Raw genomic sequence first — 20,857 nt, 5'->3', positions numbered from 1 at the left:
TTCTTTGCAATGCATAAGCTCTTTAGCAACCTTTCTAATAACAAGGCAAAGCTCCAATACAATGGATGTTGTGTTAGAGTGGTTTGGAATGATACATGGTCTGGTTGGGTGGACTCTGGTAATGTAGTCTTGATTTTAGGGTCATAAAAGCTGGCAGGTGGCTGTTTGTATCAGCAACAAACATTATCAAAGCCTGTGGCAACAGCCTGGTTCCCTGTGGCTATGAAGTAAGGTGGGTCAGATGCCTGGAGCAACAGATTATCATTACAAAAAAAGATCTGCCATGGCTTTCATAGTAAAGCCCAAACCAGCCTAGAAGCAAGGGGACCAGGCAGGCCCCTGGGACCCCAAATATCCTCCTCCTCTTGAAGGCCTGCCTCATATTCCAAAGATATAATTTCATTCAAGGTCGCAGTGCTTGGTGCCCATGCGCCCAGGCTCTGGATGCCCAGGCTTCTAGTCTGAAATCCCAGCTCCTCCACTGGCTCTTGGCCAAGTAAACTGGTTATAGTCCCTAATGTTGGGTCTTTCTGTAAATTAATCCAAACATCCATGAAAGGCAGTTAGTCAGCACCTGGCTCATTGTAAGCTTTCTCTGTATCAACTTTCATTATTATTTACACTTAAAGAACCACCTATTAAAATGCGAGTACCCCGGAGGCACACCTTATTCCCAGTTAGCGCTTTCAGGGGGTGGGGTCTCACCATCTGATCAATTTAGATGTGGCAAACAGCAAGGGATCCAGGACTCAAACCCGGGAGAAGGAGGAGACTAGGCCAAAGGAAAGAAATAGCTCTGACATTTTGCTCAGAGCCACGGTGATTCTTCTACATGGAAAAGCACCCAATCGTTGCAGCTACCCAAGCGTAAACCCTCGCTATTGCAGAAAGGCAATCTAATTGCAGAATTCAGATACGGGATGCAAGCTGCTGGCCCCCGCCCGCGGGCCTCCCCTCTCCTCCCGGGGGACCTTAGGGACTGCCTCTTTCTCCATCAACCGTTCCATCTCAGAGGACTCTACATATAGACCTTCTACGGTAAGAGACACTGAACCGAAACCACCGCGTTAGCTCCTTGTTTTCTGGTGTGCCACCGAACGTAGGCAAAGATTTTAAAATATCGTTGGGTGTGGTGAGGCGCACACCCGGAGAGACAGCCTACGTGGGCATCGCTGTTAACAGCCAGTGGAAAGCCAGCACTCATTCCCACAAAGCAGCCGGGCGTCCCTTCACACTCTGAGCGGAGACTCCTGTGTGTAAAACGGACCATCTGTACATTGGTCATTCGTAGATTTCAACGTCCCCTTCCTGACCAGCAAAGAGAAGAGGAATCGGCACTTTGGAGACTTCCGATTGGATTGAGCTGTCATATAATGGATGCATTTTTTTTTTTTTTTCTCCTCCCAGGAGAGGCTGATTCTGACACAATCCATTTCACCTCCTGCAGGGTCAGGGAGGGGGGCTTGGTGAGGGGCGGGAAACACAGGTATTCACACATCCGGTGGGCTGCCCAGGACGAAGCACTGACCTGTTAGGCCAGCGGCCTCTGCAGACAGAAAGGCGCTCCAAGACAGGAGGAAAAACAGGCCCGTTTCCAGCATAGGGAACTCGCACAGTTTGGTGAATTTGGTCAAGTGACAAAGAGGCGTTAAGGGAAACAACTCTTTTATGAATGAATCTCCCTCTTGGCTGAGAAAACTCTGGTGGTGATAGTTTTAGAGGAGAGAACCAATTCTCAGACCTGACTGTTTCTCTTGCTGAGACTCCCTTTGAAGGCCCGCATGAGTCATGCTTCATTGGGGGCTGAACACTGCTGTAAAAACGCAAAGTGGTCTTGAGACTAAAAAAGATGTCTTACTAAGAGGATGAAGTCAGCTAAGTGGAGACACAAAACCCCTTAAATTTGGCCTCAACCCTTTGGGTGTGCCCTTCAGGAGACTGGCAGATCTGGAAAAATAAAGTCAAGGAGAGCATGTCTCATGGAGATGCTGCCAGCCGGTCACTCCCAGGAGTGGCCTCCCAGGCCACTGCTCCCCAGGGAATGCTGGTCTATGGACAGATCACTTTGAAGAGCCTTTTCTTCTCTTAGGGATGGAAACTGGATCAGGAGGAGCATTTTTGTTCAGTGATGGGGAAGCTGCCCAGGCTCTCTTTGCATAAGTAGGATAGAGGAAAATGTGTATTATTTCTAAGTCAAGCAAGATGCCCTTTGACGGGCAGTTGTTCATTTTGGCCAAGATGACACTTGGCCAATCATCTATAAATTGCAAATAGAACAAAGGCACAGTGATTTAAGCTTTGCAGAGAATGGGCTATGGGGAGATGATTAGGAGTATGTGATGGATGGTAAAGGGCTACAACTGCAGTTGTATCCACCATTAGGCAGAAAATGCCCTGACAGACAAGGAAATGTTACATTGCAATTTTATGTTTCTGGAAAAAAATCTAAGAGAGATTCCATCTTAAGAGATGTTTAGCAGCCAGGCAGGGGAGCAAAAAGCATGACCTCTGGAGTTCAAGATCTGGGTTTGAGTCCTGGCTTTGCCAGTCACTGGCTGTATGATTTCTGACCAGTATGATAACCTCTCTGAGCCTTATTTGTATCCAAGGTGAACTGGCATAAGAATAATACCGATCCCCACAGTGTGAAGAGTAACATGAGATGACATTATTAAAAATGTTTTGTAAAGTCTTAGAAAGCACACAATACCAGGATTATATCGTGGTTGGGAGCATGACCTCTAAAAGGCAACTCTACCTGGGCTCATATTCATTGTATCAGCTTAGACGTGTACCTTGGCCACACTGTGCTTTGGTTCCCATATCTGAAAATGGGCATAAGTAGTACAATCTACCTTCTAGGTATATAGAAGAGTGCCTGGCATGTGACAATGGATGTGTAAGTTTTTCAATTAGTGTAATTTAAGTGAATCTGTTTTGTGAAACCTCTTTTCTGGAAAGAGATTCAGTAAGGATATGGAAGCAATTTTTTATCAGGAGGAGCACCCCTTTCCCCAGATCTGATCCAATGTCAGGGCAGACTTCCAGTCTCCAGGAATTTTTTCCCTTCTCTTATCAAAATCTGTTCACTTATGTGTTCATACATTTCCTGCACATCAGGCAGAGAAACGTTCCAATCTCAGCTCTTCTGCTTCATGCCATCCCTGGGGATGAAAGCCTGGGTTTAAGTCCTCGCCCTAAAATATCCTAGCTGTGTGGCCTTGGACAAGTTGTCTAAAATTATGCATCAGTTTCTTCAGCTGAAAATTGAGAGAATAATAGTATCTCCTTGCCAGGATTCTTATAAAAACTCTCTGAGATAATCTATGCAAAATATAAAAGATAATGGGTGGCACTTGGTAAGGTTCTCAACATATATAAGATGATATTAATATCATGCCCATTATGACTGACATGTGTGACTCAGAGTGAGCTATGAATACTTAATCTCCTTATGTGTAAAGCAGGAATAATAATAATATGTCTTATAGGGTAAATTCAAATGAGGAGATATATATAAAGACACATGCTAGACATTCACAAAATGTTGTGATCATTACTATTGTTCAGTTGCTAAGTTTTGTCTCACTCCCTGCAACCCCATGGACTGCAGCATGCCAAGCTTCCCTGTCCTTTACTATCTCCCGAAGTTTGCTCAGACTCATGTCCATTGAGTTGGTGATGCCATCTAACCTTCTCACTATTATTCAGTTCAGTTCAGTTGCTCAGTCGTGTCTGACCCTTTGCGACCGCATGGACTGCAGCACACCAGGCTTCCCTATCCATCACCAACTCCCAGAGCTTGCTCAAACTCATGTGTATCAAGTCGGTGATGCCATCAAACCATCTCATCCTTTCATCCCCTTCTTCTCCTGCCTTCAGTCTTTCCCAGCATCAGGGTCTTTTCCAATGAGTCAGTTCGTTGCATCAGGTGGCCAAAGTATTGGAGCTTAAACTTCAGCATCAGTTCTTCCAATGAATATTCAGGACTAATTTCCTTTAGGATTGACTGGTTTGATCTCCTTGCAGCCCAAGGGACTCTCAAGAGTCTTCTCCAACACCACAGTTCAAAAGCATCAATTCTTTGGCGCTCAGCCTACTTTATGGTCCAGCTCTCAAATCCATTATGAGTACTGGAAAAACCATAGTTTGACTAGATGGATCTTTGTTGGCAAAGTAATGTCTCCTTTTTTGCTGTCTAGGTTGGTCATAGCTTTTCTTCCAAGGAGCAAGCACTTTTTAATTTCATGGCTGCAGTCACCATCTGCAGTGATTTTGGAGCCCCAAAAAATAAAGACCGACACTGTTTCCACTGTTTCCCCATCTATTTCCCATGAAGTCATGGGACCAGATGCCATGATCTTTGTTTTTTGAATGCTGAGTTTTAAGCCAGCTTTTTCACTCTCCTCTTTCACTTTCATCAAGAGGCTCTTTAGTTCTTCATTATCATAACTATCATCATTACTATTTCTCTACACCAAACAACATGTAACCTCCATTGTAATTCCCCTTAATGATTATGAGGCAAAAAAAAAAGGGGAGTAGTGATCAAGAGTGTGGTCTGGGCATGGTCTGTCTCTTGGTTTCATTCCCTGGGTTTGCCCTTGGGTCTACTTCCTAGTTGCATGACCTTGGGCTTATGCTTTCTAAGCTTTTTTTTTTCCAGGAAAAACAGCATCTGTGTGATATGACCATTGTGAAGATTAAATGAGGTATTACATGTAAAACAAGTAGGAGGTGATACGTCAGGAGGCCTGACATATCACCAGTACTGGGTAGATTGTTAATCATTGCTTTTTTGTTGGAAATCAATCCTACATATTCTGACTTATTTTTGTCAATGGAGTTGACATTCTCCAGGGTTTCCAGGACAAAACTTTGGGGTGGTCTTTTGATTTTCTCCTCTTGTTTATCTCATAGAACCAACCAATCACTGAGTCCTAGAGGGTCTTCTACATTGACCTCCTTTCTGACTTTCTCCTACAGGTCATGATCACAGTTCTCTTTGATTTCAATCTTCCTCTTCTCATTCATTCTTCATACCAGTTCCTTATTTATGTTTTAAACACAAGACCTTCAGTGTGTCATGATCCTTGGAGAAAACTTGAATCGCATATTGTAGACTATAGAGAGATGCTCAGGCTCCTTTGAGTGGCACTCCAAGGTACTCCACAAGCTAACTCCTTCACACTTGTGTCTGCTCATTTTGCACTGCGCACCAGCCCGAGCTCTAAGGTCCTCCCTGGGACAACTGCTCTAGGTCATGTCAGTGCCGCCCACCCCTGACCTTTGTGAATGCTGATCTTCTCGTGAACTACCTATGTGGTCTTTTCCTGCATCTTACCTATCTTTCAGGTCAAGCCTAAGTCCGCCCCCCCCCCGCCCCCCCCGCATGTAAATCCTGCTTTTCAGGTTATTTTCCAGAATCATCAGATTGGCCAAGAGTCTGTTGGACTTTTCCAGACACGGTGGCCTCATCCTTATATTTTTATAACCTTAATAAGGTGGCTGCAGCTTTAGCACTCACTTTCTATCCAACTCTTTCTGTAGAGTTTGTCTTTCCAAGCCTGTCATTAGTTGAAGGCAGGGTCCATGTTTTATTCATATTCTGACTTACCTGAGAAAGCTTTAGTAGAACCTAGCCTTTTAGCAGTTGCTCAGTGAACTGTTGGGTCAGTCCTCATGGAAAAAGAGTCCAACATTTTGCTTTACTTGCCTTGATCCCTGACCTCTCTTCCACCGTTCTCCTTTAGTCCTTCCCTTTCCCCCCAAGATCTCTAATCCTTTGCCCTGCTTCCTCTCTCTGAACTCTGTTAAGCCCACATACTTGACATTAGCCTTCTGGTTCCTCCTAGAATCTGACTTTTTTGTCCCATGTAACTGCTGTGAGTGAGGAGACCACCAGACAAGCTTCTTTCCCTGACTCAAGTTCTCTAGGAACTCTATCCATCCTCCCACCTCTGTGCTGAAAAAGAGGGAGTGGGATGACACAATTGCCTGGATATGGCAAGCATCATTTCTAAGTTGCTTGCTGTTCTTCTTTCATAAAATAGCTATGGATAGTCGTTTAAACCCACAGTGATTCTTGATTTAGCCAACCTTCTGAACTAGCAATTGATATGAGTTTACAAAGGATGCAGAAAATACTTACTATGTCACTCTTGAGTCAATCCTGTTTTATTCTTGACTTTGGATATTCACTTCTTCTTCTTGATCTTAATATAGCCAAGCCTGATATCCCCCTGGCCACCTGTATTCTTAGGTGGGAATTTTTTAAGACTGTTGATATCCTGGGATCAGACAGTATGAGCAGTGCTAGAATTGGCCTTGGGCAGGAAAAGAGCCTGGGCCCCTCTTCCACTGGTATGAGCCTGTGCTTCAGAATCAAGATGGCCCCAGTGGTGCTGTACTACACTTCAACAAGACCATCTAGCCATTTCGTGGTCTGGAGTTTGTTAGTCCTCAGAAACATCCCAAGGATGTTGCCTGCTCTTAACAGTCCCCAGCTTCCCACACACAGACAAAGGATATCAGTGCTGTGACAACAGCATATGCAGACCCCATGGCAAACGAGCCGGCGAAGATCCCCAGGAAATTCCCCACGGACTGGAAAAATGCTGCAGCATCAAATGTGTTTGGATTCTCCTTGGGACTGTAAATGGATATAGAACTGAAAAGAGAAGAGGGTGAAGGTTAGTCAGGGACTCCTATCTCATGGCCCAAACACCAGAAGTCAGAATTTAGCATCCAATTTTGGGAAAGACACCTTCTCCTATGAGGTTAGGTGCCAGATGGAAGCATTCAGTGGCAACAGATGAGGACAAGGAGAGGAGAGAAGGCAGAAAGCTTTCCCCTTCCTTACAGCCCAATCCCCTGGTATCCATATATTGTTGCCAGTCAGTAAACATTTTTATATTGGAAGGGTCGTAAAGAATATTGTTTCTGAGCAAACTAGGCATTAAAACATGGTAGGTATGTATGGAATCTGCTGAGGAGATAGATAACTGTGAATTATTTAGTGGCCATATGTCTTCGTGCTGTTATATATTCACAAATGTTCCTGATAAAAAGTGCACTTTTATGGCCTGTGCACAAATGGGCGATACAAATCACAGCGTGCACAAAATATTCTGCCGTGATCTTGTCATAAACCACAAAGCATTGCTCCTCTCCAGTGTAACCCTTCAGAAACAGAGCCCAGACGACATTCAGAGCATCACAGGATTAACCTCTGGGGAGAGACAAAAACCCTCATTTTCCCACCGAAACAAATGGCAGCAGCTGCCTGAGGTCATCTTTTATGCCCCGATTCTGGGGGCTGACAACAGATTTATATCCACAGAGAAAAATCAATCCACCAATAGGTGGTTTGTTCACTGAAATATTTTTGAAGACGTCATATTTGCTATTTTTTTCAGCCAGGGCCTCAAACCCTACAGTGTTGATGTAAAGGACAAGGTGTGACCTATTTTAGGAAACATGAGCTCCATCTTGTAGCATTAACATGACAGATATGCTAGACCCAGTAGTGTTGGGGAGACTAATAAAGTCCCTTTTCAGGTTTTTTTTTTTTTTTTTTAATACACGTTCTTTAAAACTAATCAGACAAAATCAAGAGTTTCTCAGCAGCTTCTGGAAGGAACTTAGTAGCCCTGTAGAGAGCAAAGAGGATACCAGACACACTGACTTGAGATTAGACAGGTGTTTACAGAGATGTAACTGAATCTTTTATGGCTTGGACAATTAAAGTATCTTAACTCTCTGACCTGACTTTTTGTGTCTGGAGACTGAGAGAGTTAAGAGAGAGCAGGGAGAGTGGATTCCAATTCTCCTCCAGGAAAATGTGTGGCATAAAAAAGGTAGCTTTAAATGTTTCTAGTTTTTCCCTGGATGTCTTTAAACCCCAAAGTAGGCCAAACACTTCTGCTTTGATCACGTAATTGGATAAGGAAGATAAATGCGGATCTCAAATGGAGCCCTGAAATGTATGCGAGAAAGGGATTGCCTTTGAAGTGTTTTTCTTTTTGTAAAGTGTTGTGCTTTGCAGGAAAAAAGGAAACGCAAACCCACATTTGGGTCCTTTGTGGCTGACAGTCCTGGGAAAGACTATAAAACCCAGGGCCATTCTGAAATTCAGTGCCCACAGCTGTGTGTGTGTGAGTTGATCTGAACATATTTCTTCATTTCAATGAAGAAATGATAGTGACGAGAAAACATTTCAGTTGCAGTCTGCCTTTGAAACACAGGTTTTTGCACAGTCACACTCTTTTGTAAATAATTCTATTAATTCCTAAGGTTGCTTCCAGCAAATCTGATCCTTAGAACAAGCATCTCTTCACCCCCATCTCTACCTTCACACTCCCCAGAAGAGTTTTGTTTGTCCTGATGCTTCCCCAGTTTGAAGTAGCACCATCACATCTTTTGGCCATATTCTGTATGATTATTTATGTAATGTTTGTTTTTAAACTAACTCATTTTTATTCAAATGCAAAACCGAAGTGTTAGTTGCTCAGTCATGTCTGACTTTTGCAATCTCATGGATTATAGCCTGCCATGCTGCTCTGTCCATGGGATTTCCCAGGCAAGAATACTGGCGTGGGTTGCCATTCCCAGTGCCATTCCCACTGGAGTGGTAGCAAAGACAAGGAGTCAGAGAATTGAGGGTGGAATCCCAGGTGGCTCAGATGGTAAAGAATCTGCCCATCAATACAGGAGATGCAGGTTCAATCCCTGGGTCTGGAAGATCCCCTGGAGGAGGAAATGGCAGCCCACTCCAGTCTTCTTGCCTGGGAAATCACATGGGCAGAGGAGCCTGCTGGGCTACACAGTACATGGGGTTGCAAAAGAAACAAAATGTGACTAAACAACAAGAAAGGTAGAAGCATAGAGTTATGTCAGGAGACTGGGAGCACGTGTATGAGCCCCGGTGGAGGGTAAAGGCAGGTAGATGGCATCACTCAAAACTTTAAACCCCACGTTAAGAATATACAAAAAGCCCTCGCATTTACATAATGCTTAGTCCTCTTATGCCTGCCTTATAAATGTGTTTGATCTGATAGCATCTCTGCCAGGTAATTAGGGCGCGTATATTTATCTTTCCTCCCCTTGCCTTTTTAAAAATAAAATACAGCAACTAAGAGTCAGGGAAATAAAGATCACTAAGTTCCAAATGTAGATTTCTTCTTTCTACCTTGAAAAAGTGATTTGTTAGAAGGAAAACCTAAACCCGCATCAGCATAGTTGAGTGAGTGTGGCTGTGATGTAAGGCAATTGGAGTTCAGGTACCAGAGCCTTACATTTCACGCCCGGATGGGACATGAGTAGCGCCCTCACAAATGCAGGCAGAGTGCAGAACATGCTGGATGTTGTGTGGGGCAACAGCACCCCCTCTCCCATTCTATGAGCAAGCAAGAGACAGGGCTTCTCCTGGCAACCTGCTTTCGTGTCTGGCTTCTGCTCCAGCACTTAAGCTTTGCGGGATCTGGTCTGGGTCTTGTTCTTTGTATGCCCAGGACACAGGCCCATGGCAGACTATACAAAGTCTGAGGAAATGAGGGCAGGCTGACTGGAAGTCAGAGGGGAAAAAGGAAGAAATGCAGGAAGGGAGGAGTCTTGCCAAAATGAGTCATCTTTAAAATAAATCATCATCTACAGATTTTTATTAGGCAGTGACGATATGTAGATATAATGAAAATAGTCAAGGACAGGGAAGCCTGGCATGCTGCAGCCCATGGGGTTGCAGAGTCAGACATGACTGAGCGACTGAACAGCAACAATATGTTGTCCTGTTGTGATTACTTTTAAGGTCACCAATTCAAGCCTGAAGGGGACACTTGAGATTCTTAACTTGAGCTTCAAAGATCTGATCCTTCTTGGCTGTATGGCCTCGGGTGAGTTACTTCATCACTCAGGTTCTGTTTCAAAGTCTATAAAATGGACATAGTAGTACTTGTGCTCCAGAAATGTGCAAGGATATGAAGTATATTTAAACACCTATATATATATGGACTTCCCTAGGGTGCCCAGTGGGTAGGACTCTGAACTTCCACTGCAGGGGGCACAGGTTCGATCTCTGGTCAGGGAACTAAGATCCCACATGCTACAAGACCAAATAAATAAATGAGATGGAAAAAAACCCCAAAACTCTTATATATGTGTCTTATAGGTTGTAGGGCCATTCATTGAGTGCTGATAATGTGCACAAAAAATAAGACTCTCAAAGAATGCTGCCCATCATCATCACCACCACCATAATTGCATCATCATTATGCTAAGACCTTCCACAGGCTCACAGTGACAGACAGCAGAGTGCGCAGGCTGAACCAGGCCTTGGTTCCAGGCATGGGCTGATGGGGTGCGGCTCCCCTCCCAGCACACTGTGCTGCAGAGGACCTAGTTGCTTCTGCATGGGAACGGAAGGGTCTCCAGGGAGGAAATGGCCATAGAAGTGATGCTAGTTGGTTTTGTGTGGAGCTCTTGGCTCCATGGATGAAGGAAGAAAGGAGCATCCTCAGCAGCCTGGACAACGATGTGCTCCAGGACAAGGACAGGCCAGTACACCGAGCTTGAGTCACATCTCCCCAGGTTTCACGGGGGACAATCTGCAGGCAAAACTCTCTGGCTTCTGGTGAGGGATGAAGCCAAGAAAGAAGGGGCCTTATAGCCCAGGGATGTTGAATTTCTTCTGACTGCCTGGATTTTAGGAAATTATTCCTCCAGTCTTGACACCCTGGCAAAGGAGGCATCTTTCTGGGCTCCAGTTTTCAGCTGCAACACAAAGCCTCTAGATTATGCAGCAGCAGCTACAGAGGGTGTTTTCAGAAACAACCAAGAGTTTGGGTAGCATGTGTAGTTTTCCAACCTCAACCTGACAGAGGAAGGATGATCACGTTCCAGCCAGCCCTACTGCTGGTTTCAGCACTTTGGACTTAAAAAGTAAATCCCTCCTCCCGTGCACCAAGGGAGCCATTTGAACAATTAGTGGGGGCAAATATCAGACTGGGAAGAGGTGGGGAAGAAGAACTGGATTTTGTGGTGCTTGCTCTATGGGACACCTCTCTGAAGATGCACTGTTTATAGCATAATCTGGTGAAGGTAGATCTGTGATATGCAGATTTCTGGAAAAGAATATTTGAGTTGGATACAACCAATATCCTTGAAAATAACATGACCAGAACTACACAGTGGTGTTTAAATATTCATCTTATAAATTGGAAATAAGGCCAGGTTATTGATTCATTCTGTTCAGGAACAGATTATTCAGCAAAAACTAGTTTGATGATCGTGTATTGCATCCAGTCTCAGAAATAAATGTACGTATCTTTTATTCAAAATTTTTGAAATGGATGAAATAGCCTACATTTCTTTGAAGAGAGCAACATGAATAAGGATCACAGTGCTCACTGTATCATTTAAGGTTCACAGACACGACTGAAACTCCAGTGTTCTCAACAGCCCATCTTTTCATCTTTCCAACGTTCCTACAGGGAACCCCCTGGCAGCTTAGGTAGCGTTAAGAGCATAGTACCTGAATCTGAGATCTGAGTGAGAATCTTAGCTCTGCCACTTACTGGCTGTGTGACCTTGACCAAATTACTTAGACTATATGCCCTTCAGTTTCCTATGATGATGATTAAAAATGATAATAAAATGATGGTAATAATAAATATACCTATCACATAAGGTTGCTATGAGAATTCAATCAATTAATGTTTATAAAGCATTTGAAATGGTACCTGGTACAAAGTCAAAACTAGATAAGCATTTCTTAGGTAAGTCATCCTTCTTCAAATAACCCTTCCTCCTCCTCCTTTTACTCTGTCCTCTTCCTCCTTTTTCTCCTTTTGCTTCTTCTTGTCCTTCTTCATTGTCTGTTCTTTCCCTCTGTCTCTTTCTATTGAACTGAGAGATTGGTTTAGTTCTAAAAGAAGTAACCCAAACTAGATGTCCAATCAGTACTACCTCAAGCAAATTAGAACTGAGATGCCATTAACTGTCTCACACTGACTAGTCCCTGGTCTAGAATCTCTGGGTATCAGGTATCATTTGATCTTACAAATCGTTTTGTATATAATGGAATGTGGTGTATGTTCTCAATAAATGCCACTGATGAGGAAGAAGGAGAAAGAGGTACGGAGGAGAAGAAAGAAGAAGAAGAGGAAGCAGGGGGAAAAGTGTTGCAATCATGCTGAGAGTGACGATGAGATCATATATGAACAGCAGTCTGTAAATGGAACCACTCTCCCTGCTGCCAATGGCCCCTTCCAAAATGCTGTGCATCTCCCCACTCTGGATCCTATTGAGTCATCTCTCCTGATTCTTACAATCTTTTCAGGACCACCCAGTCTCCATCACCACTCCCTCCTGTTACTCTGCACTGCTACTGCTACATTATTTTCCCCATAATTACTCACAGACACTATTCAACAACCTCCAGCTCCCGGGCAGCCATTCTTTCATAAAGACGCTGTCCCTCTGATTGGCCCTCCCAGCTCCCACAAGCCACTCATGGTCCTGAGTGCCTGATTGGAACAATTGACTTCTGTGTCTCCCAGTTCAGTCTCACTTCTCCTGTTAACATGAATCAATACCACTTTAAAATTTTAAAAGGAAAGTTTTAAGCAAATAGATTGCATTCCTTTTAGAATTTCTATGAATGTCATCAAGAAAAAAATGGGAAGATGATTACCATAGCCAAAGATATACCAAAGGCACTTCCATTTTCTCTGCCAAATCTTTAATCCCTAACAGAAAATATTTAAACCACTGTCCCAAGTTTATTACAGAGTTCTTGATTAGTTGGGACATATATAGGAATTTTTTTTTTTTTTTTCCTAATCACTGCTTCCCATTGTACTGTATGGAATCCTTCTTTGTGCTGGATATATAGTTCTATTAATGATGTCTTGGTCAAATTCCATTATTCAATTCTTTTCAGTTATCTAAACTTAGTGCTGTCTAGCTTCAAACCTAAATCTTCAAAGCAAGATTCTTCTCCCTGCAGAATATTCTAAAGCAGAGAGCAGGATGATTTGAAAGGGAGGAGAGACATGTCCCTTTACTCCCACTTGGGCACCAGCGCCCCCTAGTGTCAGAGACATGGAGGAAGGACAGGGAGCCAAGCTGTCCACCTTTTGCTTGGCCACCATGGACAGGGTCCCTGATCTCACTCTTGTTCCTGCTTGGTCCCTTTCTTGGAGGTCCCTACTTTCACAGTGACACCTCCGTTTTATTAAGAATCCCGTCCCGCCCCGCCAGGGGCCACTCAATTTTCCTTCTGCCCCGCCAGTTATACACATTCCCAGCCCTTTTCTATGGCTTGGATTAGGGGCCACTTGGACAGATCAGTGGCTTTCACCTTTCTCTTGATCTGTAGTCCTCTTATTTGGGGCAGCACTGAACTCCCTCCAGGGACCATGGACCACTGCTCTGGGTGGGCTCACCTTGCCCACTCCCCAGACACACCAAACCAGGGAGCCGTGCTGACACAGAGGGTTCCAGCTGATTCCTTCAGCAATCTGTAGGCCAGTCCCTGTGTTCTGCATCTCTACTCCAAGAAGCCACACCCAAGAACTCCCTTCCCTGCTCTGTTTTGAGAGGGCCTCAGGCTCTCTGCAGCTTCCTCCGCTGGGGATAAGCTGGAAGTCTTCTTCTTGCAGGCAGCCCTCGTCTGTTTGGGTGATTCTAATGGGGTCCCTTCCACTTGACTTAGGGGAGTGGAAGCTCCCTCATGGGGAGGGATAACAGCTTCACACCTCAAACACTGCCCTCTCTCCAAGGAGGCCCCCTTTCATACAGTTTTTTGAGACCAAGAAGATGGGGTAGGAATTGGAGGAAACAAGGCCAATTCTTTGCCAGTGAAGCCTGTTGGGAGGTACGTGTTTCTTACTGCTGGGGAGCCCTGCTGCTTCTTTTAGAATGGATGCATTTAGCTACTTGTGTTTTCAGTTCTGCTCCTTACACCCAGTTTGGAAAACAGGAAAAAGCCCATAGGCTGACACATTTTGTGACCTTTATTCTGGGTGTTTCTAGTTTCTTTTCTCCCCAGCTATCTAGAGTTGCCTGTTATTATGCTCTGAAGGATACATTTTAAGGAGAACTACAACACAGAGGGGTGATGGAAATTTGTAAAAAGTGCTCTGTTTGGTTGGCCCTGAGTGTCACAGGTAAGAAGCAGCGTAGAAGAAAAACTAATTACAGTGCTATTTTGCGTTTAAAATTTTTATCGTCCCCCTAAAAAGAAACAAGTGGATCCTTATCTATTATTTATCTTTTAATAACTGTACCAACCTGCCCTTTCTCAAGAAGTTGCTTAATTATGAATAAGGAATTGATTTTTATGGGGCCAAGAATTGTGTGTACACATCAGAATTCATCCTGGCATCTGCTCACCCATTATTCTGGCTTATGTTCTGCCAAAGGCCTCTGAAGCTCTGTCAAGAGAACCTGCTGTAAAACATAATGACTTCAGGAATTGGGGGCATTCCAGGCACCCTGGGAGGTTAGAAGAGCTGCCTCTTAATAATAAGAGGTTCTGGCCAGAAGTGTGCTGAGCTTGAGTTAGAACTAGGGTTTTACCTTCCCCAGGGCTAAAGACCCTGTAGGGCAAAGAGCTGTGTTTGGGGAGGCACATTAATTAACTCTTTCAGCTTCTAAGGGATTGTTTGGTTCATGACTGCTGACTAAGAATCCAAATTCACTCCAAAGAGTGATTTTCCAAATCCTCGACGAATACCATTTTGATATCTGGCACAACAGAAAAAAAGAGAAAGAGAACTCTGTGGGAAGTATGAGTTAGTATATCGTGGCTGCCCTCAGAATAATACAATCTCAGACTGAATTAGCAGATTCCTCCCACCAACAAATATTTCTTGAGTACCTACTACATGCAGACTTTGTTCTAGACACTAAAGACACAGCAGGAAATACAGCAAAGCTTCTGACCTCATGTTCCTGACATTCAAGGGAAGAAAACAACATAATAAATAGCTAAGCAAATAGATATTTGACTTAAGGACAGAGACAGAAAAGAGAAGGAAGCAGCATGAAGGCATGGAAGAGATAGTGATGAGGGTGCTGGTTTAGTTAGGGTGGTCAGGAAAGTCTTCTCTGAAAAGCACTATTGAATGGAGTCCTATATGAGGATGATGGGAGGGGTTTCTAGTCTCGGAAGCAGAGGCGGTATGGCTAGAGGGAAATGGACCAGGGAAGGGTGGTAGGAGACAGGCTGAGATGGGGCTGGGACCAGGTCTTATGCAAGCTTCCAGGACATTGTTAGGACTTAGATTTTCCTCTAACGGTGAAAGGGCATCTAATGGAGGGTTCAGGGTAGGGGAGCATGTAATAGAGCATTCCGGGTGAAGGCTGCGTTCGTAGGAGTAGAGGAAGCTGGACAGGAGTGGGCATGACCTCGCTGTACTCTCCCACGGCTGCAGCAGACCAGGCCTTTCTTCATTGGACTGGATACCACCATCTGAACGAAACCTGAAAAACCACAGCAGATCACAGGGGGAAGAGTAGGATGGTGGGGAAGAGGATGTAAGGAAGGAGAAGAGTTTAAATGATAGATGCATTTAGCAGAAACAGGTACAGTGAGCTGGCCTCATTCTTTATGTTTCCAGAAGGAAAGATAAAGTCTACAAGTAAAGCATCAGAGGGAGAAGGATTTCAGCTTTATATTCTATTTCAGAAATTTCCTAACTCTTAGATCTGATGGAAAATGAAATGGGATCTTTAAAAGGTAAGTTCTCTGTCACTGGAGATGCTTAAACACAGAATGAAACCATTACCTGTCAGGGTGCTATGGAGAATATTCATACACTAGACTGTTGGATAACATGGCCTTGAGGAACTTCCCGCCCCCAGAATTAATGACTCTCTATTTTCAGCATTTTCCAGAACTCTCAGGTGAGGGATAGGGGACTTGGTTTTCTGTGCTACCCAGATCCTGCCACTGAAAATGGCTGAGCAAGGGGCATTCAGCAAGCAAGGGGCAGTAAGTGGAGATGCAAGGAAGACGCTGATGATTTAGGTTGGAGCCAGGTTGATCATGACATCAAGAACAGTTACAAATTTCAGCAGGGAATAAAGTCTTTGACAGATTCCTAAGTGGCTCTGGTCCATTAAGTTCCAACTCTAAAGTGACGAAGAGAGCTCTGAGCTTAAAATTGGTTAAAAGGGAAGAAGAGTAAAACGAGGTTTGTTATGAATTATATGTGCATTTTCTTTGAAAGGAGATCTTAAATTACTTTGCAATTTAGCCTGAAAAGTCTTGTCAGAATTGAATTAGTCTGCAGGCTTTGAGAAATTTTTTCTTATACCTAATATTGGGAGGAAAGTGAATTTGAGATAGTCTTAAAGATAAAAGTCACTTGCAAATACTCTTCTTATTTCATTTTCTTTCTTCCTTTACTAAAGCAGAGACAAGAATTTGAATCCCACTACTGTGAGCCTATTTAAAAAGAGAGAGAGAGAGAGAGAGGGACTAATTCTCATGATCTGATGTGAACTTCAACCCGTTTCCAACTTTTAGTTGCTTTAATCCTCACTAATGAAACCTTAGCTCCAAAGAGTACTCTGATGTGTGAAACTTATAGTCATAATAGATAGAAAAAGATGGAAAAGTAGGTTAATAGTCACTAAAGATGGAAAGCTAGTTAAAATTAAAATATAATGATTAATATGCACAAGAAAGACCAAATATTAATCCCCAAGGCTGAAATGGAGAAGGGGGTCAGGTGTTCCAACCTTGACTGAGCACTCAAAATGCTTATTATTCCCTGCTTTTTTTTTCCACCATGGAGCATTCACTACGTGTCAAGTGCTGGTTAAACATTTTAATAAACATTATCTCATTTAACACTCACTGTGACTCCCTGAAGTTGGTGCTATTTTGATTTGCATTTTATAGATGAGGAAACTATGGCTTAGAGAAATTGTGGTGGTGGTTTAGTCATTAAGTCATGTCTGACTCTTGCGACCCCATGGACTGTAGCCTGCCAGGCTCTTCTGTCCATGGGATTCTCCAGGCGAGAATATTGGAGTGGGTTGCCATGACCTTCTCCAGGGGATCTTCCCAACCCAGGGATTGAATCCAGGTCTCCTGCATTGTAGGCAGATTCTTTACCAACTGAGTTACAAGGGAAGCCCCTTAGAGAAATTAAGTAACTGTGTATTTCACCTCATTTAATCCTTCTAACAATCTAATGAAGCATGTATTTGCATTTTGGGCATAAACAGACTCAGGGATGGTAAATTAGTTGCCCCAAGTAACTCTTCCTGGAATGGTAGGCACTCAGCTCAGGTCTCACTAGTAGGCACTCAGCTCAGGTCTCACTAGTGAAAGCCCATTTACAATACAATAGAAAGTGGAAGCAGTTGGATTCATTGCCTGAATGCGTGCACAGATTAAATAACTCAACAAACATTCCACCTTCATAGGATGGAGGCAAGGACTACTCTGAAGATTTTTAGACTTCTAGTGCTTCCCTGGTGGCTCAGCTGGTAAAGAACCCACCTGCCAATGTAGAAGATTCAAGACAGGCGGGTTTGATCCTGGGGTCGGCAAAATCCCCTGGAGAAGGATGTGGCGACCCACTCCAGTTTTCTTGCCTGGAAATTTCATGGACAGAGGAGCCCAGTGGGCTATGGTCCATAGGGTCGCAAAGAGTCGGACAGAACTGAGCACACACGCACACACGGCATGGTGCTAATTTGTAATAAAAGAAATTGCATTAGTGAACACAATCGTTTTGATATGAGCGGTTTTGCTGACTGCCAATGCTGCTTACAGGCCAGGACTTCTTCGTGGAGGCCTCTTCTGCATTTGGAAATGAGCTTGTTATGAAACTACATCCACTTTGAGTCTTTTGGTGTCCATGACAGCACCAGCTCAAGTTTCACATCATCTCCCACAGTTGTGCACCCTGTGTGACTACTGTCTCTTTATAGCAATTATCTGTGTTACAGTGTCTTCATCTAAAAAGTGGTGATAACAATTGTGCCTCTTTCACAGAGTGGAGATTCATTGGGTTAATATACGTACAGTGCTTCTACTAAGAACATAGAAAGCACTCCATAAATGATAGCTGTTATTAACTGTTGTTACTGTTATTTGTATTAATATTATTGTTAGAGTGATTACTCTGTTTTTCACCATTTTCTCAAAAGAAGTCAATAAAAACTGAACTTTATTTCTAAAAATATAGCACATTTAGAATTCCAATTAATGTGTCAGAACATTTCAAGACTCTTTTGAGGTGGAATGAGTAATACATTTAGAGTTAGATCAAATGCTGAATTCATCTTTTTCTTAATGAGGCTTGTAAAGCAGAAGATTTCTGGGATAGTATCAAAGAAGGAGATGCATGTAAATTGCTAACAATAGTTAAGACCAAAAGATCCATGGTTGTCTTGCAAATCCAACAGAGCTGAGCTTCTAGTAGCCAAGGTAGACATACCACAGAAATCTCATTGCTAAGTCTGTTAGCCACTCAGTCGTGTCCGAATCTTTGTGACCCATGGACTGTAGCCTATCAGGCTCCTCTGGCCATAGAATTTTCCTGGCAAGAATACCCGAGTGGGTTGCCATTTCCTCCTCCAGGGGATCTTCCCAACCCAGGGACTCAACCTGTGTTTCCTGTATTGAAGGCAGATTCTTTACCTCATTGCTATATGTAAAGCAGGAAAAAAAAAATCATGAATAGAAAGTATCTAATAAAGTTGTGTGGAATTGCTGATCAGCAACAATCAAGGAAAAGTCATGAAACCTATGGCATTTGCTTTCATGGCAATCATCAATCCACAGCTCACTGCAAGCCACATAGAGATGAAAAGAATTCAAAAACAGGCACTTTCTTGCATTGGAGCCTGCAGTGCTTCAAAAATGTGTGCTGAGGACAGAGATGAGGGGCTGAATGAAATGCTAGCTGCCTCTGGTTGGGTCAAAGGACTTTTCATAGATAAGGTCCTATGAAAAGCTTTCCTAATCTGGGCACCTTTCATTCCTGTGTATAACAAACTCACTCAGATTGTAAAGAGCTTTCTGAGACAGCCTGATGGAGTTTCACCTGGTGACAAGCCAACTCCTAGAAAATATTTGCACTGATCAACTCATATCCCCAGATCCTTCTCCTGTTCTTCTATTTATTAGCAATTAAGTGAGCATCTGCATCCCAAATCGCAACTTAATTGAGAATCTGCATCCATCGTTTTAGAGTTGCAGATAATTTCACTTGAGCACAAATTTATCTTTCGAGGCAAAGCACAGTTATCTTCTTAAACTAATGCATTTTACCAAAGCAGTTGCCTCTCCTCTACAGATTTTGATTTTGTGTTTGAGGCATGGGAGCTGTGGACCAATAAATCTTACCAAAGAGGGTTTTCCTTTCACATAATGCCTTTAAATTACATTTTATGTGTGTAGCAGTTGCTGTAAAGTATATATTGCAGAATGCAATGTTCCACAGTAGAGTCATCTCTGATACTGCATCTTCAGGACACAGCTTTGTCTGGGACAAGGATGTAGACTTTATAGTATATTTGAATCTCTAAGCCAATACAACTTGTACAAATTGAGAGATTTCTAACTCAGGTAATTAATAGGTCTATCCCACCCATGTAATAAAGGTAGTTGCTAAGACTTGGAGTCAGATGCCAAGCACCAGGATGAACACTTCATTTACCAAGGTCATTGATCAGCTGTGAAGCTCCTAGGGCTAGGACCTTGGGCCCTGAAACAGTCTGAAGATTCAAGAAGATGGTTTTTGCACATGTCAGAAGATAACAGGCTTCCCTGGTGGCTCAGACAGTGAAGAATCTGCCTGCAGTGTGGGAGACTTGGGTTTGATTGTTGGGTTGGGAAGATTCCCTAGACAAGGAAATGGCAACCCACCCCAATATTCTTGTCTGGAGAATTCCATGGACAGAGGAACCTGGTGGGCTACAGTCCATGGGGTCGTAAAGAGTCAGACATGACTGAGCAACATACACTTACTTTCACTTCAAGTAGACAAAAGCTCAGAAGCTGGGGGAAATGTAGGCTGGAAGACTCAGTTGAGGATTGGGGTGGAGACAGGTCAGTGCAATCCTTCAAGTTAGAATCAGGTGAGCAAGCCACAGTGAATATATAAACAACAATCAACGCAGCCAGAGAATTAATGATCAAAGGAGACCAGGGATGGCTGTGAAGCCGCATAAATGCACGCTCACACTTTTCTGAAAGGACAGTCCTTAACTTTCATACATCTTCTCCATTTAGTCCATGACCTCAAAAAGGTTACACATCACTGCAGTGGGGATACGCAAATACTAATGGCAGACCAAGGAGGGAGTGGTCAGAAACTGAGGCCAACAGTAACTGCAGAAGGTAAGATCAGAGAATCAGCTAACCCGAGCAAGGCACAGAGAATAGGAGTGGGATCATGGGGGAAACCCTGTGTTTAAGCCATGGCCTTTTGCACACTCTCTGCTCTGGTAGGGATCTTACATGGCTGCTGTGGGCTAGCAGGCAATGGGAGAACATGAGTAAATAATGACATCTAAGTATCTCTGCAGAGAGAGGTAAGGTTTTGAGAGTTGTATTTACAGGGGAATAAATGACAGAGGAAGTATAGCAGATAACACCGTGAAGCATAAATTAACCATGGCTTGAATCAATCCTCTCTGTTCATGGTCTGCTGCTGCTGCTGCTAAGTCGCTTCAGTCGTGTCCAACTCTGTGAGACCCCATGGACTGCAACCTACCAGGCTTCTCCGTCCATGGGATTCTCCAGGCAAGAACACTGGAGTGGGTTGCCATTTCCTTCTCCAAGGCATGAAAGTGGAAAGTGAAAGTGAAGTCGCTCAGTTGTGTCTGACTC

General features: G+C 43.5%; 1 protein-coding gene across 2 annotated transcripts in view; it reads right to left on the bottom strand.

The window, feature by feature from the left end:
- SLC9A9 (solute carrier family 9 member A9) overlaps positions 1-20,857 on the bottom strand; it is a 665,191-nt gene that overhangs the window by 344,886 nt on the left and 299,448 nt on the right. For both annotated transcript variants that reach the window (XM_027544122.1, XM_027544133.1), the window contains exons 7-8: positions 6,532-6,670; positions 1,529-1,634 (exon numbers count right to left, since the gene is read on the bottom strand). In XM_027544122.1, the coding sequence (XP_027399923.1) occupies positions 1,529-1,634; positions 6,532-6,670 (245 nt within the window). The remainder of the gene's footprint in view (positions 1-1,528; positions 1,635-6,531; positions 6,671-20,857) is intronic.

Source organism: Bos indicus x Bos taurus, chromosome 1 (assembly GCF_003369695.1).
Source record: "Bos indicus x Bos taurus breed Angus x Brahman F1 hybrid chromosome 1, Bos_hybrid_MaternalHap_v2.0, whole genome shotgun sequence".
NCBI classification, from domain to species: Eukaryota; Metazoa; Chordata; class Mammalia; order Artiodactyla; family Bovidae; genus Bos; species Bos indicus x Bos taurus.
The sequence above is the reverse complement of the archived record's forward strand: the minus strand, read 5'-3'. Positions and strand labels throughout refer to the sequence as shown.